The 21,362-nt window shown below is 47.3% G+C and overlaps 7 protein-coding genes across 8 annotated transcripts; 3 read left to right on the forward strand and 4 right to left on the reverse strand.

Annotated features, from left to right (window-relative positions):
- The first annotated feature begins 1,345 nt into the window (after positions 1–1,345).
- LOC108144825 (testis-expressed protein 9) lies at positions 1,346–3,737 on the forward strand. Its single transcript, XM_017269957.2, has 2 exons — positions 1,346–2,120; positions 3,062–3,737. The coding sequence occupies exons 1-2, from the start codon at positions 1,510–1,512 to the stop codon at positions 3,654–3,656; spliced, it is 1,206 nt and encodes a 401-aa protein (XP_017125446.1). The 5' UTR covers positions 1,346–1,509; the 3' UTR covers positions 3,657–3,737.
- On the forward strand, positions 3,680–4,429 carry LOC108144826 (neuropeptide SIFamide). The gene is given in 4 exon segments (XM_017269958.2): positions 3,680–3,696; positions 3,842–3,876; positions 3,879–4,046; positions 4,102–4,429. Coding segments are annotated over 4 exon segments (306 nt in total). The 3' UTR covers positions 4,188–4,429.
- LOC108144824 (steroidogenic acute regulatory protein-like) lies at positions 4,314–8,037 on the reverse strand. The gene is made up of 12 exons (XM_017269955.2): positions 7,694–8,037; positions 7,465–7,605; positions 7,250–7,398; positions 7,026–7,184; positions 6,423–6,476; positions 6,221–6,353; positions 6,023–6,156; positions 5,702–5,854; positions 5,538–5,642; positions 4,928–5,475; positions 4,740–4,863; positions 4,314–4,682 (listed from the first exon to the last, which is right to left on the reverse strand). Exons 2-12 carry the CDS (start codon positions 7,562–7,564, stop codon positions 4,584–4,586), a joined length of 1,758 nt encoding a protein of 585 aa, XP_017125444.1. The 5' UTR covers positions 7,565–7,605; positions 7,694–8,037; the 3' UTR covers positions 4,314–4,583.
- Positions 8,038–8,114: 77 nt separating this feature from the next.
- LOC108144622 (peptidylprolyl isomerase domain and WD repeat-containing protein 1) lies at positions 8,115–10,880 on the reverse strand. Of its 2 annotated transcripts, XM_017269647.1 has the most exons (11): positions 10,511–10,880; positions 10,250–10,453; positions 10,008–10,191; positions 9,720–9,952; positions 9,446–9,659; positions 9,081–9,383; positions 8,899–9,017; positions 8,811–8,816; positions 8,632–8,752; positions 8,356–8,575; positions 8,115–8,297 (listed from the first exon to the last, which is right to left on the reverse strand). In XM_017269647.1, exons 1-11 carry the CDS (start codon positions 10,674–10,676, stop codon positions 8,151–8,153), a joined length of 1,917 nt encoding a protein of 638 aa, XP_017125136.1. In that variant the 5' UTR covers positions 10,677–10,880; the 3' UTR covers positions 8,115–8,150. The 2 variants fall into 2 exon arrangements, with proteins under 2 accessions (XP_017125136.1, XP_017125138.1); XM_017269649.2 differs by lacking the exon at positions 8,811–8,816.
- Positions 10,881–10,987: 107 nt separating this feature from the next.
- LOC108144620 (RNA polymerase II subunit A C-terminal domain phosphatase) lies at positions 10,988–14,790 on the forward strand. Its single transcript, XM_017269645.2, has 7 exons — positions 10,988–11,523; positions 11,637–11,730; positions 11,811–12,247; positions 12,371–12,552; positions 12,611–13,783; positions 13,898–14,113; positions 14,168–14,790. The coding sequence occupies exons 1-7, from the start codon at positions 11,078–11,080 to the stop codon at positions 14,299–14,301; spliced, it is 2,682 nt and encodes an 893-aa protein (XP_017125134.1). The 5' UTR covers positions 10,988–11,077; the 3' UTR covers positions 14,302–14,790.
- On the reverse strand, positions 14,706–17,156 carry LOC108144621 (unconventional prefoldin RPB5 interactor-like protein). The gene is made up of 4 exons (XM_017269646.2): positions 17,079–17,156; positions 16,714–17,012; positions 15,189–16,656; positions 14,706–15,136 (listed from the first exon to the last, which is right to left on the reverse strand). Exons 1-4 carry the CDS (start codon positions 17,106–17,108, stop codon positions 14,816–14,818), a joined length of 2,118 nt encoding a protein of 705 aa, XP_017125135.1. The 5' UTR covers positions 17,109–17,156; the 3' UTR covers positions 14,706–14,815.
- A 577-nt stretch (positions 17,157–17,733) lies between these two features.
- On the reverse strand, positions 17,734–21,302 carry LOC108144726 (E3 ubiquitin-protein ligase ZNF598). Its single transcript, XM_017269823.2, has 6 exons — positions 20,755–21,302; positions 20,552–20,697; positions 19,912–20,475; positions 18,591–19,851; positions 18,320–18,517; positions 17,734–18,263 (listed from the first exon to the last, which is right to left on the reverse strand). Exons 1-6 carry the CDS (start codon positions 21,049–21,051, stop codon positions 18,066–18,068), a joined length of 2,664 nt encoding a protein of 887 aa, XP_017125312.1. The 5' UTR covers positions 21,052–21,302; the 3' UTR covers positions 17,734–18,065.
- Positions 21,303–21,362: the final 60 nt, after the last annotated feature.

Here is a 21,362-nt window from a genome sequence, read left to right on the forward strand (position 1 = left end):
ATTATCCAAAAATGATTTGCTTTAAACAGAATACAAGACATAAAACTAGGCCTTAAGAACCCTGAATTTGTTACTAGTTTTCTAATTTTCTTGATTTTTTTCGAGTGCTTTTCAAAAACCCCTTCAGAGCAAGCGTCATGGTTTTGGCCACAGCTGTGATCGCGAACTGGAAGCCAGGTTCTGCTCAAACTTGGCAACAGACCCGCTGCAATTATGGCCAGTGTGTGGGCTGTCACCAGAACACCTTGATGACGGCATATATAGAGTGTGCATAGCCACTACTGCTGAGGCTGATTGAATCAACCAGCGGCCTTTCGCCGTGGGACAAATGTTTTATCTTCTGTTGTTTTACTTCGGTTGCACATAAATCTTGAACTTGCATTTACATTCTGTGAACCCAGCACCTTTGCACCCTCGAAAATACAGGTACCAGTACAGGTAGCTGTGACACCTAACGAAGACCTCGAATTGTTTTTATTTTCGGTGGTATTTCCCTTGAAGTCATGCGTTTCTGTTTATACTTTTAGTTATACCAATATTTATGATTATTATGCGTGTTCTTCTTTTTGACTTTTGATCTTCAAGGGAAATAGGAAAAATGGGTTTAACTTTACGATTTACTCCTTTCAGACGTGAGAAAATGCTTGGCAGTAGCGAAGATAATTCCGCCAATCAACAGTTTTATGCATAAAGTATTTAACATAAATTATCCATAGGTGTTTTAAGGGTTATGTTGTTCAGATTGGATTTCGAAATATAAATATAGATTGTTCTTGACGAAGAACACAGAAAAGTACAAAAGTACGAAATGTTCGTGAAAATTTTTGGCTGTGTACCTCAGTAATTAGAACATAGAAATGTACATAGTTCAATGCTTTAAATAGTTATTATGTATATTATTGTATAATATTATGTTTATTAATAATATTTAAGCTACTTCAGGGTTAAGCTCCTATAAAATCGTTCGTTCATTTTGAAGAATGAGATTAATGATTGAGTTACATCATGCTAATTCTGAAGAGTATTTGCATAGTCAGCCCACGCTATTTTCGTATCTTTTGTGTGAATTATAGCGCCCACTCTTGCAGCAGTTTATTAAGTTCCTCATTCCGCAAGAAAGTTTCCAAAGGGGCAACTGCCAGCCCAAGCAACAGTCGTCTGGGAGGGGGGGAAATCGAACAAACCGAACACTGAAAACGAAACCACCCCAAATAATACAGCAACAGGACACGGACATGGAAATGGACTTCTCCTGGGACCGGGGGCAATTCCCAGAAGCCGGCCGGGGAGCCAGGTGACTAGGTAGCCAGGGGTTACTGTCACTGTTTGGAGTACGTACAAATTTATTTACTTCAAGCAAATTTATTATATCGACTCTGATTGTGGAGATAGCAAGCAAATTAAATCTGAGAAAAATTCAATGTGTTTAGTTGGTCCAGGTCATTTATCAAATCAGAGTTCCCATTGCCACAAACATAATCGTTGTCCGTGCATTGAGCCACCGCAAAAATGGCCGAACTTTTGTGCCGCGAGAAGGAACTGTTCAAAATTAATCAGGAGCTCAACCTGCTGACCCTCAGTCCGGTCGCCGAGGCCATGTATCCGGGCAAAACGGGGTCGCCCACGGCCGTGGCCGTGCCCCGATATGCCACCTTCCAGAAGCACAAGGGTCCGAGCAGCCTGCTCCGCAAAAAGGGCATAACCACTGGCCAAGTGCCCACCAAATCCCGTCCGAGAACTCCGACCGGCAGAGATGCATTGGTCACATCCCCGCTGCCCGACACCAACAATCTGCTGGCCAAGACCAAGACGCCCGACTGGAGGAGCTCGAAACCGGCGCCGCAACCCACTTCGCCCAGCAGCCGCACGGTGTCCAAGTTCAGCACCTTCACGCGGGATGTGAGCAGCAAGACGGCCACGTTCGTCAAGTACCGGAATCCGCACTTCAGCGAAAGTGCCTCGCTGGACGAGCTGCTGCGGAACAACAATGTCGAGGATGTCGAGGAGACAGCCCGGAAACAGGAGGTCCAGGTCGAGGTGGAGGTCAACCAGAAGCGCGAGAGCACCACTGTCGTCAATGGCCAGCTCAAGAAGCAGGTCACCAAGGATAACTTTATCAAGTAAGTGGGCGAAAACAATTAAATGGCAGGTTGAAACCGATCAAATATATGCTCAGGTGTTAATTTCCTGCATTTACATACAATCTGATCAATCTTAACTCAGTCCACACCATGGTTTTTGAAAATATATTATATAATAAATATAATAGTCGGGCTTATCAATTTTGAAATACTTTTTATTCCAATATTTCATTATTATTATTTTAAGAAAATCAATTTTTATTTGTTTTAATTGGTATATCTCTAGGATTTGACCATCCATGTTAAGTACGCTTTTTGCAATTAAAAAATATGATGGGTCTTCCACATGGTTATCTTTGATTTGCCTTCCTAGCTTAAGCCGATGTGTATATATATGCCCTTTTCTTCAAAATCACAGCAAAAGTAATTAATCTCAATTTGTTAAAATCAAAATCAAATATTTTCTTCCATGAAATTTAGTGAACATTAGACGTTGTGTTCCTATCATTTAAAACATTCATCATGTTTATCTAAGTTGTTTGGAGATTTTGAAAATTGTTTTTCATATGTTTGTCCTAGTGACGAGTCACAAACTATGCCCAAACCGGTTGCTATTTAAAGTTTTAATACACAATATTGGAGCATAAGTTGGCTATGCTTTAAAGTTTAAACAGAAGTACAAATGGGAGTAAGAATTAAGCCTATGCTTCAATCCAAACTTTGTAAAATCAATGTGTACTAAACAAAGTAATTCAAAAGGAACATTTTTTGCCCTCTCAAATATAAGTTCTTGTTAATTAAATTCATTATTAATTCAATCAAAGCACACAAGAACTGGTAAAATAAAAAATTTGCACAAACTGTAAGTCACTTTGCCTTCTGCTAGTCTAGTAATTTAAGATCTAGTAAATAAAAACATACAATCAGAAAGACCCAGAAATTTTAATAAAAAGAGAATACAAAATTCGTCATTTCGGTAGATTCCTCAAGGCCAAGGTGGCCATCCTGGAGGAGGACCACGCCCACCACGCCGGCGAGCTGACCCGCCAGAAGGAGCAGCTCGAACTGGCCCTGGAAGCGCAGCGCAAGTCGGAGCACCAGCGCGACCAGACGATCTGCGCCAACAAGCTTCTCTCCGAGCAACTGATGCGGGCGGAGCGGCAGTGCGAGGATGCAAGTCGGCGGCAGAAGGAGCGCCAGCAGGAGTTCATCGCCCAGCAGCGGGAGCTGGAACAGCTGAAGCGGGACGCCAAGGTGGCCAGGCAGACGACGATGAACCTGGAGAACCGCCTGTCCCGCGCCCAGGAGGATGCCGAGACGGCACGCCAGGAGCTGAAGCAGCTGCGCGACGAGCAGCGCGACCAGTTGGAGGCGCAGCGCAAGGAGCTGAGGCAGCGGGACAGCCGGATCCGGGCCCTGAAGCGCCAGCGGGGCGACCTGCTCAACGCCTACAAGAAGCAGCTCTACATGATCGACAACCTGAAGCGGCAGACCAGCTGCCTGGAGCAGTCGGCGGCCATTGGGTTCGGCGAGAAGGAGTTCAACAAGGTGCTCGAGTGGAATGTCAAGACGTGACTCCTTTGCTAGGCATCTAAGCAATGTACATAAGTGGAATGTAATTACATTTGATGGTCTCTCACTCGGCCAAGTCCCCCAGCAATCTCGTTTCAATTAGCCGGGGGTTAACTCAATTAGTTGGCATCCTTATCCTCCTTTGACTTGGGGTATAAAAGTCAGCGATTCGGCTTGGTTGGGCACAGAATCATTCGGTATCCAACAGCGCTTAGACCTCAATTCGCACACTGCCCACAACCCTGAACGAAAACTGCAAGATGGCTCTGCGATTCACGCTCACTCTGCTCCTGGTCACCATCCTGGTCGCAGCCCTGTTCCTGGGCTCCAGTGAGGCCGCCTACAGGAAGCCTCCCTTCAACGGCAGCATCTTTGGCAAACGCAACAGCCTGGGTAAGCCTTTAATTCATATTCTGATAGATCCATCATCATTTAAATTCCCATCCAGACTATGATAGCGCCAAGATGAGCGCCGTTTGCGAGGTGGCCATGGAGGCGTGTCCCATGTGGTTTCCCCAGAACGACAGCAAATAGGACCACGCCCTGCGACAACACCTCCAAGAACTGATTTTGAGCCTACGACTAGTGCACCAGCGATCGGTGGGCAGCAGTAGCTCCACCTGCTTCTGCTCCTGCGACTGAATGGGGAAATGCCGGACGTTAGAAAAGTCATGTATAAAATTTATAGTGTAAGCCGTGCATATAGGTACATAGAACTTATGCCATACATCATATACATATATAATACTCAATAAACTTACAGCACTGAAAAACTCGCTCTTCTGTTTCAACTTCAACTTCAAATTCCAATTCAATTTAAAATTCAAAATTATTGAAATATTCTAATAGATACCTGGCTGCTGCGAACAGCACTCGCACTTGAGATACAATGGGATTAAAATTAAAATACAGTTTTGCTCAATTGATTGCCTAGTGGTTCCTGGGGGCTCGGCCACGCCCCCGTTGCCTCAGTTCGTTGACATGCTTGCGCAGATTGGTAATGTAGTCGGTCATGGATGAGGTGAGCGCCTGCAAGGAGTAATTCAGGTATTAAACTATTATAAGCTAAGGATTTTTAGGACTTACTGCATCCAGGACATAGCGAGGAATATAGCCCTTTAGGTCCAAACAAAGCACCCATTCCACAATGCAGCTATCCGACTTGCCAACGATTTCACGGAAGGCAAACCCACTGACAATGTTCTGACCTCTGAAAATGGGGAGAACCATATACACTTTAATTTGTAATTTATTTTCAAAATTAGCATACCAACCTTGTGTATTTGGATGAGGGCGGAACACCCGCATATTGCACACTTATCGCGGAGGTAACCCAAACTTTGTCCTTGGTCTTGCCCACACTGGGTGCTACATTTGGTTTTGTCATGGTTTCCGCTGCGATGTCAGACTGGTCCTTGGCATCCTCGAACTCATCTTGATCCAGCGGCGGTGGCTCCTCCTCAAAGTTGACAATGGGACCCAGGCTCTTGGCGCCCAAACTATTGCCCAGCGTATTGAAGGGCGCGGTGGGCGCCTTCGATGAGCTGGGAAACGTGGCCTTGCAACTGGACACGCTGCTGGGCAGCAGCGGTGTATGCGAATCGCCATCGGAAATGGTGCTAACACTGCCCTCACAGGAGCGATTTAGACTGCTGTTCCCATCATCATCGCTGCTGAGCTGCGCCGCCTCGTCGTCGTCGCAGATTTTTCCATTGTAAAAGAGACGACAGGAGCGCAAGTTGACAAAGTCCCGGCTCTTCACCATGCCACCGCCTCCGCCGGCAGAGACCTGATAGGTTATATCGGTGTAGGAGTTGACTTTCTGCCATAAACAAGCAATATTATTAAAAGGTTATTGAATATATACTCTGTTGCGCCACCTACTCGCACTATTTTTGATTCTAGAAGGGCAGGATTCCATTTGGGACAGTCTTCTATGCGATAAAACAGATCTTCCATTAGGGCCTTAGCTGGATATTTTATGCGAGCCTGTAGGAGATATTTATTTAATAGGTGAAAATATAGGGAAATATAGTATAAAAACCAACCGTGAGTTTGTAAATCTTGCCAATCTTCTCACGCTGAGTGCTGTGTATAGTGTCGCCCTTTTGGGTCACCTTCTCCACCTTCCAATCACCCGACTCGATGATCTCAAAGGCCTTTCGCAGGCAATCCAAGCCCATTTGGTTGTACTCCTCATCCTGAAATCCGAACGAAAAAAAATATTAGTAAGACAGGAAAACCTTCAGGCAAACAACTACCAATATCATCTCTTTTGATCGATGGTGGCACACTCATTCGCTCAGCATCTTATATAGTCTCTATTTGATCTGGACCGACTTAAGAATGCGCATTCATGAATAACTCACCTCCTCTTCCTCCTCGTCGGAGTGACGAGCCGTGTCCATGGGTGAATAAAAATCAGTAACACTTTGCGGCGGTCTCTCGTGCTCTATCAAAATAGCCGGCTGTTCCATTGGAGTGCGATCATTGGAGGTCATGGCTTAAATGCAAAATACAATTAGTATGTGATCTGAGATCAGTGAACGTACTGAGCCTGAGCTTACTTCGGAAATAGTGTTGAGCATGCCGTTCCTGGGGAATCACACGACAGTCCAGGAACCAGGCTTCTCCCCAAGCCAATATAAACGAGGTTATTATCAGGACGACCTCAAATACTTGTTGCTTGGAATCCAGCCACTAATGAAGAGATAATATAAAGTTAGTTAGCAGCAAACTTGTAGGCTATGATAGGTTTTTGAGGCTTACATCGAACACAAACACCTTGGAGATGAGGAACAAACAGGATCCACTTGTAGAGAGCTGCAAAGGAAGTTAAATAAAATTAAATCGAATAATATAATGAAAGGAATTGTAAACAAATCAATAAAAACAAGCTGTATGAAGTCTTTAGCTAATCTTATCTTATCTTTTCTAATGGAATCAGTATTATATGCATTAAATTCGCGAACCACTCATGGCTATATCATGTATAAGAATTAATAATTATATATAACATAAATGTTCTATAGTTCGAGGATCTCTTATAAATAAAAGCAATTGAAAATGTTTAGGAATTCATAATTACATACAAACGAAACAAAACAAAGCAAACATACATGTGCTATTCAAAGGTCTCTGATAAATACACAGAAATAATGAAAATAAAATCAGAGTAATATTCCGAAATGTTCAATTTTCAGAATTCATAATTACATATAGCATCCCTGTTCTATAAATCGAGAGTTTCATTAACAAAAATATTGTAAATCGGCTTAGAATTTCTTTTGTAAGCCAGAAGTTGCAATATAATTAAAATTTTTTACTAAGTTCATAGAAATTCTCTGTTTTTAAGGATATAGGATAACCCACCGCAATGATGGACCAGTGATTGATGTACAATATGGCGTAGAAAAAGATGAGAACGACGAATCGGCAGATGGCGATGGCCACCACATCGAAGAGCGACTTGTAGACGGTGTACTCCACGATCTGTTTGTGGAAGGCAGTGAATATATTGTCGCCGTTGATCTGCAAAACGAATGAATGAATCTCAGCTGAATCTCATTGGAATTAACGCAATCACAGTCACAGACCACAATGCAAATGAGCCAGAGCAAAGAGACGAAGACCAAGTCGAATGTGACGAAGAGGCAGAAAAATCGGCGAACCACGGACATCCGACCATCCTGCATATAGCCGGCCAGGAAGTCCTCCGTAATCAGGTTGATGGAATGTGCTCGCGCTGAAATTGGTTAGTGATCTATATAGTTTGAAGAGGAATCAACTATTTATATGGTCCTATACTCACACATATCATATTGCATGTTGTAGGCGCTATTTCCCTGCTGCGCATTGGATAAAATCAGCTGGGCGGTACTGCGGACATCACTTGGATCCATATAAGACATGGCAGAGTTGGTGTTACTAAACTTAGCTCATGACTTGAATACTGAAATTATAGATTTTAAGTATGACTAACTTTAAGGGTCAAACAAACCTTGCATATAACAGATTGGGTCAAAACTCTATATACGCACCTCGTTTGCAACCAAACGTAAACAGAGCCAAAAACTAGGTTTCAAATGTGGAGCAATTCTAGTTGTAGATCGGCGGTTATAGATTATCGATACGCACAAATGATTCGTCAGCTTTGCTTTCTTTGTTTTTTCTCAATCATAAACAAAACTTCTCAAATGGCAAGTACCCGCATATGTTAGTTCTCAAAAAGCAACTCCCTCTATCCGGTATACACTATTTAATAATATAATTTAACCACTAATAATGGAAAAACCACAGGAACTGGCGGTTTTATTATTAGCTTGTTATTTGTCCTAGTTTTAAGCCTTTTAATTGCACTATCTGAACAAAAGGGAAGCCGACGAACAGCTGTTTAGTGTGCCGCACTTGGATTGCTAAAAAATACCAGATAGCCAAAAAATACCAAAAGTCGTTACAAAATACTTGAATATTTAAATTTTTATTTTATACCTCTGTTTAATTACTCAAGTGTATGGATATAATTTTAATGTCATCGTAGGGCTTATCCGTTTTGGGATTCGCCTTTGAATTGCATATGTTGAGTACCACTTCCATGCCGCGATAAACTCGTCCGAAAACAGTGTGCTTGTTGTCGAGCCAAGGCTATGAAAAACGAATTAATTAATAGCTATATTGATTAAATAAACTAAGAAATAGCTACCGTGGGCAGGACTGTTATGAAAAACTGGCTGCCATTCGTATTTGGTCCCGCATTTGCCATGCTAACCGTGTACGGACGATCGTGTTTTAAACTTGGCACAAATTCGTCTTTGAAATCGCTGCCCCAAATGGATTTTCCACCCGTGCCCGTTCCCGTAGGATCGCCAGTCTGCACCATAAAGCCCTTGATCACGCGATGGAATATGTGTCCATTATAGTACCTATTGACATGGTGCAATTAATCAATTAAGTTCAAGTGTATAACTTCAATTCATACCCATTTTTCGCATGAACACAAAAGTTTTCCACGGTTTTGGGAACCTCCTTGAAGAATAACTTCATATGGACATCACCTTTCGTGGTGTGGAGCACCACGTTCTCATAAATACGTTGCACGACTAGAATAGATTGAGCATTTTGTATTAAATTGGTCTTGAAATTTTGGATAAGGATAACCTTCGTCTTGAAAAGGTGTTAGCGTGCAACAAAAAGTAGGTTAGTTGTTAGTAAACGAACACCAATTAGATAGTCCATAACCAAATACCTGTAGCCTCTGGCACTGCGATAATATCCTCCTTCGACGGCTTCTCGTTGAATATATCGCGATCGACATCTTGCAGATCCGATGGCAATCTTCGGCTGAACAAGTAGAACCGGTTTTTCCTATTAAAAATACAATATTCTTATAGATAAGTCTTATTGCATTATTGAGTCGTGTTTACTAACTTGTACGCTGTGCAAAAAGCTGTTGGATCATTTAAAATATTCTGCAAAGCTGGGTTTTCACTGGCCTCCTGCTCCATTGTAATGGCAGCTTTTTGCCGCTTGATTCTTCCCTGGAAAAGAGCCACCTGCAGGGGCCGAATGTTGTCCGTTTTCCCCAGAATGGTGACGCAGCGATTCGTTACCACATTGATCACCTTGATGCCCAGCATCGTAGGGTAGAGTAAAAAGTTTCCCGTGCTGTCGAACAGGATATTAAGGGTTGTGTTTTGAGCAGTCTTTTCTAGATCTCGCTCAGCCGCCATTCTGTAAAAGGTAAATGTTTAGTATCTAATTTATATACTACTACATATAAACAGATTTTGTACCTTCTGCCAAACTCCATGTTGGGCAATGCATGCTGCGTATGCTGCATTTGTGTGTATGTCGAAAGAGCTTCATCAAATACCCGGATTAACTTGCCCGTATTGAATTGAAAGACTCGCACTTTGCGATCTGTAGAAATGGCAGCAAAGCGTTTGCCATCCGGCGTGGCAGCCAAACCCGTGACTTGGGTCTTTTGCTTGGCAAACTCAAAGAGACCTTTTAGGAATGTGATTATAGTTATCTTAAGAGCAACTTGATTATATCAGCAAGCTATACTTGTGTCCAGTTTGGAGTCGAAGTTGACCAGGCGCTGCGGAAACTTGTAGTCGTGCTTGGAGTTCTGCCAGTACTCCAGAATGCCATTGCGATCCACAGAGATTACTGTTTCCATGGCCACATTCAGGCACATGGCCACCACGGGAGCCGAGTGCAGTTTCTCCAGGGTGTGCAAGACTTCTCCCCCTCCTTGTCCATCGTAGATGTGTATGCAGCTGCTCTCCGAATCCGTTCTGCAAGGAAAGTAATCTTTAGTAACCAATCATTCGGTTTTATCCATCAACTTACATGGCCAATCCTTGAACGGCATCTCCTGGCCCGTTTATCCACTCACTGCACTGCGGCGTGTAGCCCAAACGAATTATGTTGATCATGTCAAAGTTGACCACATCGAAGACCTTGGCCGTCTGATCCGTGGCCGCCGAGCAGAGCAGGGTGCCACTATCATTGGTGGTCAGAGATTTGATGGGTACTAAATGATTAATGGCGATTAGTTAAGCAAATGAGATCTGTTTAAAGTATAGACCTACCTAGATGGCTGCGGAAATGCTTGACAAACTCGATGCCCAGCTCGCCCTTCTTCCAGAACTTGATGTGGCCATCCAGACTGGCGGTCACCACGAAATCCGTTTTGGTGCACACCAGATGCGTGATTACATCGCGGTGCATGTAGCTCCTCTCGTAGCTTTCGGCATTGGGCAGGTTCTCCAGGTAAATGTGTTCGTAGGGCAGCACTATTGGAGTATTTGGGAATTGGGATCAAAAGGTTTAGTCCATAGAGTTTGCATTACCTTTTTTCTTCTTGGCCGGCACAGGGGCGCTTTGCTCAGAGGGCATCGGTCCTATCCAGGCATCCTCCTCGCCCTCCGCCTCTTTTTCGGGTGCGGTTCCATTCTGGGATTCCTCCTCGTCCTCTGGAGCACTGCGTTTTAGGTCTTCCTTTGATTTCTCGCTCATTTTGTGTAATAATAAACAAAAACACAGGGAAACTGGATGAGATTTTACCGCCGTTTGGAGGGCAGTGTTGGAAAGTGTGCAGAAGCAGCTGTTTTTAGACAGCGCTGAATGTGCTTAGCGTATTTTCTGGAAATGGCTTTTCAAAACTACAAACACAAAAGTGCAAATAAATTCCATTTGAGAGCTCTTTACCGGAATAGTAGGAAATAACGTTGGAAATGCACAGCTAACTTTGCCGCCGTTTGCCGCCCAGTGTTGCACAACGAACCCAAAACAGCTGTTTTTGGCCAGGGTTGACGGCGCTTTTGTGCGAATGGCTCGCAATATTCACACAAATTGCAAACACAACAAGGCACGGAGATTTAAACAAATTAATTGTATATAAAAACGCAAGCCCAGCGATGCAGAACATAGCGGACGAGGAGGGCGCGACGCCCAGCCGAGCGGCAGGGGGCGTGGCCGCCGCTGGAGCAGCCGAGGGCGACGACGGCGGCGGAGGTGGTGGTGGAGGTGGCGAAGTAGCAGCAGGGGGCAACAACAACAGCAACAACAACAGCAGCGGCGGCGTTGGCGGCGGCGGCATCATTGTTTTGAGAGCTGCGCTGGGAGAGAACGAGACGAGAGCGGTAATCAATAAATGGCGGGTTCGCGAGGGACAATTCGTGTCGGCGGCCCAAATCCTGTTTCTCTACCAGCCCGTTGGCGAGGATGGCAAGCCCGGAAAGGCGACGTCCGGCAGCGGAGACTCCTCCTCCTCATCCTCCTCTTCCATCCAGAAGTACAAGTCCCAGCGCGCCGGAGTGGTGAAGAAGCGGCTTCGCAAGGACGGGGATCTGCTGGCCAAGGGGTGAGTTTGAGTTTGTGGGTGGCAGCAAGTGGGTGGTGGTGGGGGGGGAATGCAATTATGCAGCGTATATACACCGTATACACACTAACCGAGCCTGCCTGCCTGCTCTTTAGGGATGCCATTCTGGAGTTGTCCGAGTGCATACACACCACGGTCATCAAGGACATGTGCGCGGACTGCGGAGCCGACTTGCGTCAGAACGAGAATGTGAGTACACACACAGACACATGCCGCAGCCCCCCTCCCGCTAATATAGTGAATAATTAAAAATCCCCTTGCGCTCGCAGGGGCAGACATCGGAGGCGTCGGTGCCCATGGTGCACACCATGCCCGATCTTAAGGTCACCCAGAAACTGGCCCAGAAGCTTGGACACGATGACACCCGACGCCTGCTGGCGGACAGGAAACTGGTGCTGCTCGTCGATCTCGATCAGACGGTGATCCACACCACCAACGACACGGTGCCGGAGAACATCAAGGGCATCTACCACTTCCAGCTGTACGGCCCGCATTCCCCGTGGTACCACACGCGCCTGCGTCCCGGCACCGCCGAGTTCCTGGAGCGCATGTCCCAGCTGTACGAGCTGCACATCTGCACTTTCGGGGCGCGCAACTACGCGCACATGATTGCGCAGCTCCTGGATCCCGAGGGCAAGTTCTTCTCGCACCGGATTCTGTCCAGAGATGAGTGCTTCAATGCCACCAGCAAGACGGACAACTTAAAGTGAGTTTACTACTCAATCAGGCCCGATAAACTGGTTTCAACTTAAAGCGAATTTGAACAAAAACCAGAACAGGCCTTTATAACATTATTGCCCACATTTAATTGCAACTCTTTTATTTGCAGAGCTCTGTTTCCCAATGGCGATTCCATGGTGTGCATCATCGACGATCGGGAGGATGTGTGGAACATGGCCTCCAATTTGATACAAGTGAAGCCCTACCACTTCTTTCAGCACACGGGCGACATCAATGCACCGCCCGGAATGTCCAAGCACGAGCTGGATGGCGAAGGTGTTGACTTTAAGGGTTAGTATGCCACAACACTCGAAGTCGAACCTATCTAACAAATGCCCAATCCACGCAGAGATTACGGAGAAAAAGGAGGACAAAGAAAAGACGGAATCCAGCAGCGTTGTGAAAAAAGAGGACAGCGATAAGGGCGACAATACCGTCTCAAGCACAAGTAAAGACGACGAGGGCAACGAGGAATCGGTGGACGTCTTCGAACTGGAGGGCGACGCCAAGGACCCAGAGGTTTCCAACTCCTCCAGTGCCACAGAGGCGCCCAAAGAGTCGAGTGATAGGTTAAACGGCAAAACTGTCGCCGAGGAAATCATGGTTATAGACGACAGCTCATCAGGCTCACCGGATGCTGAAAAGGCGGCCAGCGATGGCGAGGACGTAGTTGTTATTGATGAGAATTCCAAGGAAAGCACAAAAGCCGAGGTGGAAGCCACACCATCTGAAGGGAACGAGGTGGAGGCGTCATCCACCAGCTCAGCGGACGAGAAGAGCCCGAAGACCGACGAGGATGTGGCCACCACTTCGAAGAGTACTCCCAGCATTCGGGTTCCACTCGACGGACAGAAGCAGATCGAGATCGAGGACCCCGACGACTATCTGCTGTATCTGGAGGTCATTCTGCGCAACATTCACAAGCGATTCTATGCCATCTACGACGAGACCATGGAGATACCCGACCTCAAGATCATCGTGCCCAAGATTCGGTGCGAAGTGCTGCGCGGCAAGAACCTGGTGTTCTCCGGCCTGGTGCCCACGCAAATGAAGCTGGAGCAGTCGCGGGCGTACTTCATTGCCAAGAGTCTGGGCGCCGATGTGCAGCCGAACATTGGCAAGGAGATCACCCATTTGGTGGCGGTCAATGCCGGCACCTACAAGGTGAACGCCGCCAAGAAGGAGGCCGCCATCAAGGTGGTGAATGCGAACTGGCTGTGGACCTGCGCCGAGCGCTGGGAGCACGTGGAGGAGAAGCTCTTCCCGCTGGATCGCAAGGTGCGCAACAAGGGCCGCCAGCCACCCGCCCATTGTCACAGTCCCGAGCACGTGGTCAACTACAGCGAGCGCTCGGAGATCTCGCCGTCGAGCAGCAAGCAGCAGGAGGAGCAGAGCGGCAACTTCCGCGAAACCCTCAATCCTCTGCTGGTCTTCACCAACGCGGACATCGAGTCGATGAACAAGGACTACGAGACATTCTTCGAGTCCGACTCGTCCAGCGACGAGGGACCAGTGAACTTTGGTGAGGATTTTACCCATTCAACTACCTGCAATCTTACCCAACCTTACCTTGAATACCCACTCTTAAGTATACTGATATATTTAATTTAAAACTCTTATATTTTACTTATTTAAGAAAATCCACCCATGGACAAGAAGCTGCTAAAGCGAAAACGTGAGGATGACAACTCCAATCGAGCCCATGACTTCTTCACACGCAGCGAGGATGTGATGATCGGAGCGCCGAACGTCTTGGAGTACGACATAAGCTCAAACGAGGAGGGCGATGACAAGGACGAGGATGCGGAGGCGGATGACGACGACGAGATGCCCAGCGCCAAGTTTCGACGAGGTAGATCCTTAAACTTTTGGCAATTCTTACATATTAATAAGTTTAATCCTATAGGAGAAGAGCTGCCTTCCGATTTGGAGATTGGTTCCGACTCGAACAGCGAGAAGGACCCGGAGGACGAGGACGACGGCGAGTGGAACATGATGGGCGCCGCCTTGGAGCGGGAGTTCCTCGGCCTGGAGGATTAGCTACCCCACATTGACTTTGACATTTTGAAATTCTGCAAACATCCCGCATTGGAGGACCCGCTGTACGGCCACCCAAGACATTTTAGTTTCACTGTAGAGCAAGGAGTGGACAGTGGAGAGTGGAGCAACCGGGTACGCTTATGCTTAGGATCCGTACTGTATGTATTAGCTGTTAATATGTACTTTTAAAGTAGCCTGTAAGAGATCGCACATGGGCCGGCAACGCGGCTCCTCCAATCGCGGTGAATTTTTGAATCAAAAACTCTCATTCTGATCTAATGTAAATTGAAGCCTAATGTAAATGTTTTAAAAATAAATTCCGTTTCCGCGGACTAGTATCTAGTGTTTAATTTAACAGAAAAAAAACGAAAACAAAAACAAAAACAAAAAGAAAACAAAACCAATTGTACACCACACCAGTAGTTGTTTATTGTTTGCGTTGTGTTTGTAATACAAATTCACATTAAACTTGAACAAATATACGAGTAATTCCCAGCTGAAGTTTTAATCTTCGCTACGTTTTGTTGAGTGCGCGCTGCTCCTTGAAGCGGCTGACCCGCTTCTTGGGCGCATGCGAGTCGATGAACTTGCCCTGTGGCAGCGGCTCCGGTGCCGTGGGCTCCTCCTTCTCCACGAGATCGTGCATCACCTTCTGGTAGGCACTCATGTCGCGCAGCTCATCCTCCAGTGTGCGCTCTTTCTTCCTCTGCTTCCGTCCCTTTTTACCCTTCTTGGGCTGCTGGCTGACGACGTGCGGTTCCAACGCCACAGCCTCCTTGTTCCGGAGTATCGACTTGGTGGCTGCTTCTCCCTCAGAACCGCATGGCTTGGAAAACTGCAAGGGTAAACGATTAATTCATATTCCCAACTCATTTCGATGATCTTACCTGACTTCTGGGATCTTCATAGGCTGATCCACGCGCAGCTTCGCTCATGATGGGCACTTTAACCTCCTCCTCGCCTTCGAAGCCATTTACGTATATGGGAAACGACTGATTCGGCTTTGCCACATCCCTCTCGTATTTCGCATAGAAATCCGCTGGGCTTCCGGGTATGTCATCGTCATGATCTCTTTTGGGAGAAGGCACAGCATCGGAATGTGTGAAACTAATGTGTAGAGTGTTAATACGTCCCGTGGACTCTTCCAGAATTCGATTGAGCAAGTCAAAGTCCTGCACGCTCTGATTCTCCTTGACAAACTCGATGTTTCTTTCAACTTTCTGCAAGATATCCGAGTTGGTTTTAGGCTCTTTTTTATTGGCTGCTGGTATGGCATCATTTCGATCACTTTTGGAAGAAGGCACAGCATCGGAGTGCTTAAAACTAATGTGTTTGGTTTCCTGAATTCGATTGAGCATATCATTTGTAGGGGTCATACTATCGTCCAGCTTTATTATATCCCTGGAGTTCTGCTTTTTCGCATTGGGCAGCATTTCGGCCACAGTTTCTTCCCGTCTAAACTCTAGCTTTTCATCGGCAAGAGCAAACGAAATGCGACGTTTGTTTGTGCTGGCTTCAGGTACAACTTCAGGTTCTTCAATGGGTTCCTCTTCGGTGTTTTTCTCCTCGTCATCCCCATCGTTGCTGGCCTCCATCTCCTGCTCGAAAATAATGTCCTGCAGATCGTCCTCCAGCATGACCACCACGTTCATCAGGTGAATCAGCTCGTCGCTTATGAAGTTCACCTTTTGTATCTTTCGCATTTTGGCCTTCAGCACCTGCAGTTGAGCTCTGAGGAAGGGCTCGCGTTCTTCGTTGGGCAGCAGAGACATCTGCTCTCGTATGGTTTGCACCTCCTCCTCTTGGTCCCCATCGTCATCATCCTCATCAAGTGATATGGCTTCTTCGATTTCTACAGTCTTTTTTATGCCTCCTATCCGCTTTTTGGCAGTGGGAGTATCTCGATCCCCAGACATTAGTTGTCGGACTAAAATGTCCGTGTTTTTCAGGCTTTCTTCTGCTTCCGGGCTGAGATCTGCAGCTTCTTGCTGCTCCTCAGCTTCCAACTTCTGCCAGAGCTTTGACTCCTGCTCTTGGCTTAGGGATTTGGTAGGGGGTTCGGTATTTAATGGCTCCTCATTGAGCATCTCTTGCAGCTGCTCTTCGTTGACATCGTCGGGATCTAGACCTAGTTCCTCCATCATTTCGCGCTCCTCCAGCTTTCTCAGCATTTCATCATCGCTTCCTGGCGGTTCCGCCTGCCGTTTGACTCGCTCCTGTTGCTTTTGCTGACGCACCCGCTCCCTGTGCTCCGCCATCCACTTGTTGTGCGACTCCTCGTTGAAATCTTCCACGATTTCCACCTGATCCCCATTGGGCATGGCACCCTCCATCCGCGGAGTGTTAAGTTTATTCCTGGAAGTCAAGCATAAAAATTAGTTCTGCCGGTCTCTGCAACAATATCCCACTTACGTCCAGAGATCAGATTCGGTTTCCAGCTTTTTCAGCTGCTCCTCGGCCAGTTTCAGGCGGTGGCGACAGATCTCCTTGGCCTTGTGGGCGGAGCAAGCGGAGAAGTAGCCCTCGTAGTGACCCACCAGCAGCTCGTTGGTGTGGATCAGCTCGCCGGGCATCAAGGCCTTCCCACCGATGGGCACCATAACCTCCACGCTGAGATTCCGGGCGAACAGGTCCAGGTTCCGGATGGTGGACTCGTTGTCGCTTTTAAACGCTTGCCAGCGCTCCGTTTCGCTGGCGTTCTTATCGAGGGCCTATCGTGCCGCGTTTCCAAGAGGAATCCCATAGTAATTGCATTTAAATATGGCCACAAAACATACCTGTCGCAAAACATCCTCGCGCCGGTCCATTGTTTTTGTTGCTTCGAAGATCAGTGTGACCGTTGCGCATCCAATAAAATATACTCATTAATGAAAAAAAAAATACATAATAAACATACCACAGCTTTGCGCGCGAATTTAAATTTTCAAATTCATTGCTTGCCCCATTGCTCTATTTTCGTAATAAATTTTTTATTTTACAGACTAAGTTAAACAAGTAGTTAAATGACATTTTTATAATTTGATTTGAAACTCAGATTAATGCAATCATGCAATTTTATAAGAGTCAAAAAGCTTGTTTATTTCTCTAAGTATTCTCAAAACTTAAGTTTCATGTGCCTTGCAAATTTCACAATTTCATAAAATCGCAAAAGCTTCCGTTTAGAGTCCAAATTAAATCATATTTCTCAATTCACTGAAATAACCAGAAGTAGTAAAAGCACATAGTAGCCTCCACAGTTTGGCCCACAATGTTGATTAGATAGGAGTTTGCAAACCGTTCCATATGCCTGATTGTAAATCAGCTCTTTTCTCCTCTAAACAAGCAATTTCCATTTGGTGATAAACAATTCACGGCCACCATATGTTGCCTTTTGATAAGAACAACTAAAACAGACTAGGACCATTGTCATCCAGGTTTATAACAAAACTAAAATGTGATTGATTTGAACTTTATTAGGTTTCGGGCATTTGCTAAACACAAGCTCACTCGTAAATATTAAAAACGCATCCCACACCAACAGGCTGCTCATTATGCTACTGAACCACCGGACTAAGTCACATAGAACAGATTGCTTCGTTGCGGCTCGTTTTGTGGGGTGATATATTGTAGTTCTACTTGTTCGGCTAGTTCACATTCGGATTTCCACTCACTACATGACCTGGGGACATGGACTTCTGCTCCTGCTTCTGGTTGATTGAAACGGTATATACATAGAAAATATACATGGGATAAAGCTTTTGTTGTCCTGCGATCCACACGACGTCTCAGTTGCGGTGCGTATTGGAGGCTGTGCTTCCCAGCACGGGGAAGTTCTTGGTGAGCTCATGCGCCTGCTGGTGTTCCTGCAAGTCGGCGGGGATGAGGACCTGTTTGCAGACCTTGCACACTTCGAGTGACGGCACGGATTTGCGCTTGGCGGGCGACAAGCTGTTCAGATGCTGTTTGTGCACTAGATAAAGTTCCTGAAATGTATGAAGATTAAAGAGTCTGTTTGTAAACAAAGAACAACAACTCCAACCTGTTGCTTGCTTATGTCAGGCAGCATGGCCAGCAGCTCCGGGAACAGATTGTAAAACGAATCGAACAAGACGTCCTGGCAGTGCATGTAATAGGATTGACCAGAGCAGGATCCATCGCGGAACTTGGACGACAGTATGCGAAATACTTCTAATGCCTGCGGGGTTCGGATTAAGCCCATGACCTCGTCCACCAATTTCTACAAGAAATTTATAATGTTAATGTCAATGAAACTGTGTGTGTGTGTGATTTTGAAAAAGATATTCCCTTACCTGATTCCTGGAGCTGGTATCTGGTGGATCGATGTACGTATAGTGGCTAGGTACAATGTCATAGGACTCGCCCATCGAACTGGTGAAGGTGAGATTGTTGGGCAGCTTGGCCACCGAGTTGACAGTCACATTGGACACGAAACCGGGCGGTGGTTTGAGCGCTCCTCCAGATCCCAGGCCGGGTGGAGCACGTATTGGTGTGGGTGGAGCTCCATTGGCTCCCGACTTTTGTTCGTTGTTATTGTTCTTCTCCTTTTGCTTGCCCCCCTTGGGCTGATTCTCCAGATTGCCCTTTTTATCCTTTGCTTTCTTATCTTTTTTGTTTCCCTGTTGCTCCTGGACATTGTTATTAGTGTTATTAGTGGCCTTGGCTGCCGGCTTTGCTGTGGCTGTGGGCAAAACAGGTGCCGGTGCCACCTTGGACTTGCGATTCTCCAGCTCACGCAGCTTCTTCTCGGACGTTGGCTTGGACCAGTTCAAGGAGCCAGATCCATTAGTCGGCTTCGGAGCGTTGCCCCTGCCGGAACTGCTGGCACTGGCACTGGCACTGGCACTGGCACTCGGGCCCAGGCTGGGGAACTCCGAGGCGGTGAGCTTGGGAGCACTCTTCTTCAGGGCCTCCTGTCGCGCCTTGGCCTCGTCCTCCTCCTTTTGTACCATCTGCAGCTTATGGAAGTTGGTCGGGTTGGCCACCGACACATAGTCGTCGGCCAGCGACCGATGCTTAGCGGATATATTCGTCATGGGCACCGCAGAGCCGCTGGGCAACATGTCCTCCTCCAGATTGCGCAAGTTCTTCTTGTTGCCCTTGCCCGGTAAGGCGGGGAAGTCTAGCTGCGGTGCGCCAGCCTTTTTGGCCACAGCTGCTGGCCGATTGGAGACATGCAAGAGCATTCCATTGCCGGACGGTGTACTGCGATTGCCGGCAGATGCCGCCGCACCGGTTGGCTTCTTAAAGACCGCCGCCACCGGATACTGGGACTGGGCAGCTCTGGCGGCGAGGCTGCTGGAACCGCTGGAACCGGCCACGCCACCACCATTTCCCCCTCCAAGCGCCGGAAAGTTTTCTTTGGTCCGAGCAAGTCCCGAGGTGCCGCTGAGATTGCGCATCGAGGGCGGCGGCGGCCTCACGAGGGAAACGCTGGGAGCTGCGGCGGTTCCCCTCAAAGTGGGAAACTGGTCCTCGTTGCCAGCATCGATGCTCACATGACGCTGGCTACTCGATGGCAGATCGTCCAGGTAGTCGTTGTGCTCATCGTTTCTACAAGGATAACAGAGCTTAGAAAGATCTTTTCTTTGCTTTGAATGACAACCCGCTCACCTCGCTCTCATATTGGCTATGCCCTGCTCCGTCTGACCGCTGCGTCCACGCGGTCCCAAGGTGATTTCCAGCTGCAGGGTGCGCGTCTGCTTGGCCTGCTGCTTGTTGAGCGACTTGCCGTGCATGTTGGCCACGTGCGCCTTGTACTCGATCTCATTTCGAAAGGCACCGACGAACTGCTCGGTGGCGCACTTGCCCTCCTCGCAGAGAAAGTGCTCCTGCCGGAAATGATCTGCCAAATCGGCATAGTCGTTGTAGAACTCATTGCAGCCGTCGGCATCACAGAAGTGGCAGAAGTAGTGCTCACGCCGCAGATGCCGGAACAACTCGTCGCGGTCCAGGTAGCGCTTCTTGCAGTACTCACACAGCGGATGGCCGCGATGCGAGCGATTGTCCGGATCGCCCTTGCTGTTGTGCAGCTGCAGCTCCGCCTGCGTGTAGCACCTGCGCTCGAACGTGAAGATCTTGAGGGTCTCCACGCAGAGGTCGCAGTACAGCAGGCTGTGCTCGCTGCGCACATGGTTGCGCAGGCCCTGGAACGTGCGGTACGGGGGGGCATCGCATCTGGGTTTCAACACAAAGAAAAAAAAAAAGGGGGAATCACACTACTCGAACAAAAGTTCTGCTTTGGAGCATTTACTTGGGGCAGGGATGGTCGAGCAGCTTGAAGAACTGCTGCTGAATCTCGGCGCTGCAGAAACCGATGCGGTACTTCTTGCTGTAGAAGTCGGAGCGATTGTTGGCCTCCAGTTCGCGATAGGGTAGCTTCTCTAGCGTAAACAGAACCTGAGAAAGTCAAGATATGTTTACAAGGGCTCATCTTTACAGAAATAGAGCTATTACCTTGGACAGGACGTGGCGACAGATGGGACATTCGTTCTGCTGGCAGAGGACACGCATCCGGGTGGAGCACTCGTAGCACACCGGGTGATCGCAGTCCCCAATCGAGTAGATGTCCACATTCTTGAAACACACCACACAGGCATTGTCGTCGATGCCCACCTGGTTGTCCATGGCCTCCGGCTTGACCGCAGCCGCTGACGCAGCGTTCTCCGTGGCGGTGTTGGGCACTCCGGATCTGGGGCGACGGTTGTAGTGGGTGGACGGCCTGGCCGCGGATCTCGGTTTTCCGTTCTGCATTTCTCTCGAGAGCTTTTGCAGCGAATATGGAAGGGGGGAAATTACTTGTTGCCAAGGGCACTGGGGAATCAAAGTGCAAGGCCTGCTCTCTGGTTAATCAGCCGGGTTCTTTTCTTATCACAGGTACTCCTTAGAATACGGTGCTGCACTTGGCCAGCGAAATCAATCAAATAAATGGAATATTTGCAACGCAAACACGAGGCAACACGCACACACAACGAAAAACTTGAAGGGAAAACTCTGAAATAGAGGTTGCAGTGTTGCCAGATGAAAAATCTGCTTTCGCCCTAAATAATCCAGCAGAATCCCGA

This window comes from Drosophila elegans, unplaced genomic scaffold (genome assembly GCF_018152505.1).
Source record: "Drosophila elegans isolate 14027-0461.03 unplaced genomic scaffold, ASM1815250v1 contig_183, whole genome shotgun sequence".
Taxonomy (NCBI): domain Eukaryota; kingdom Metazoa; phylum Arthropoda; class Insecta; order Diptera; family Drosophilidae; genus Drosophila; species Drosophila elegans.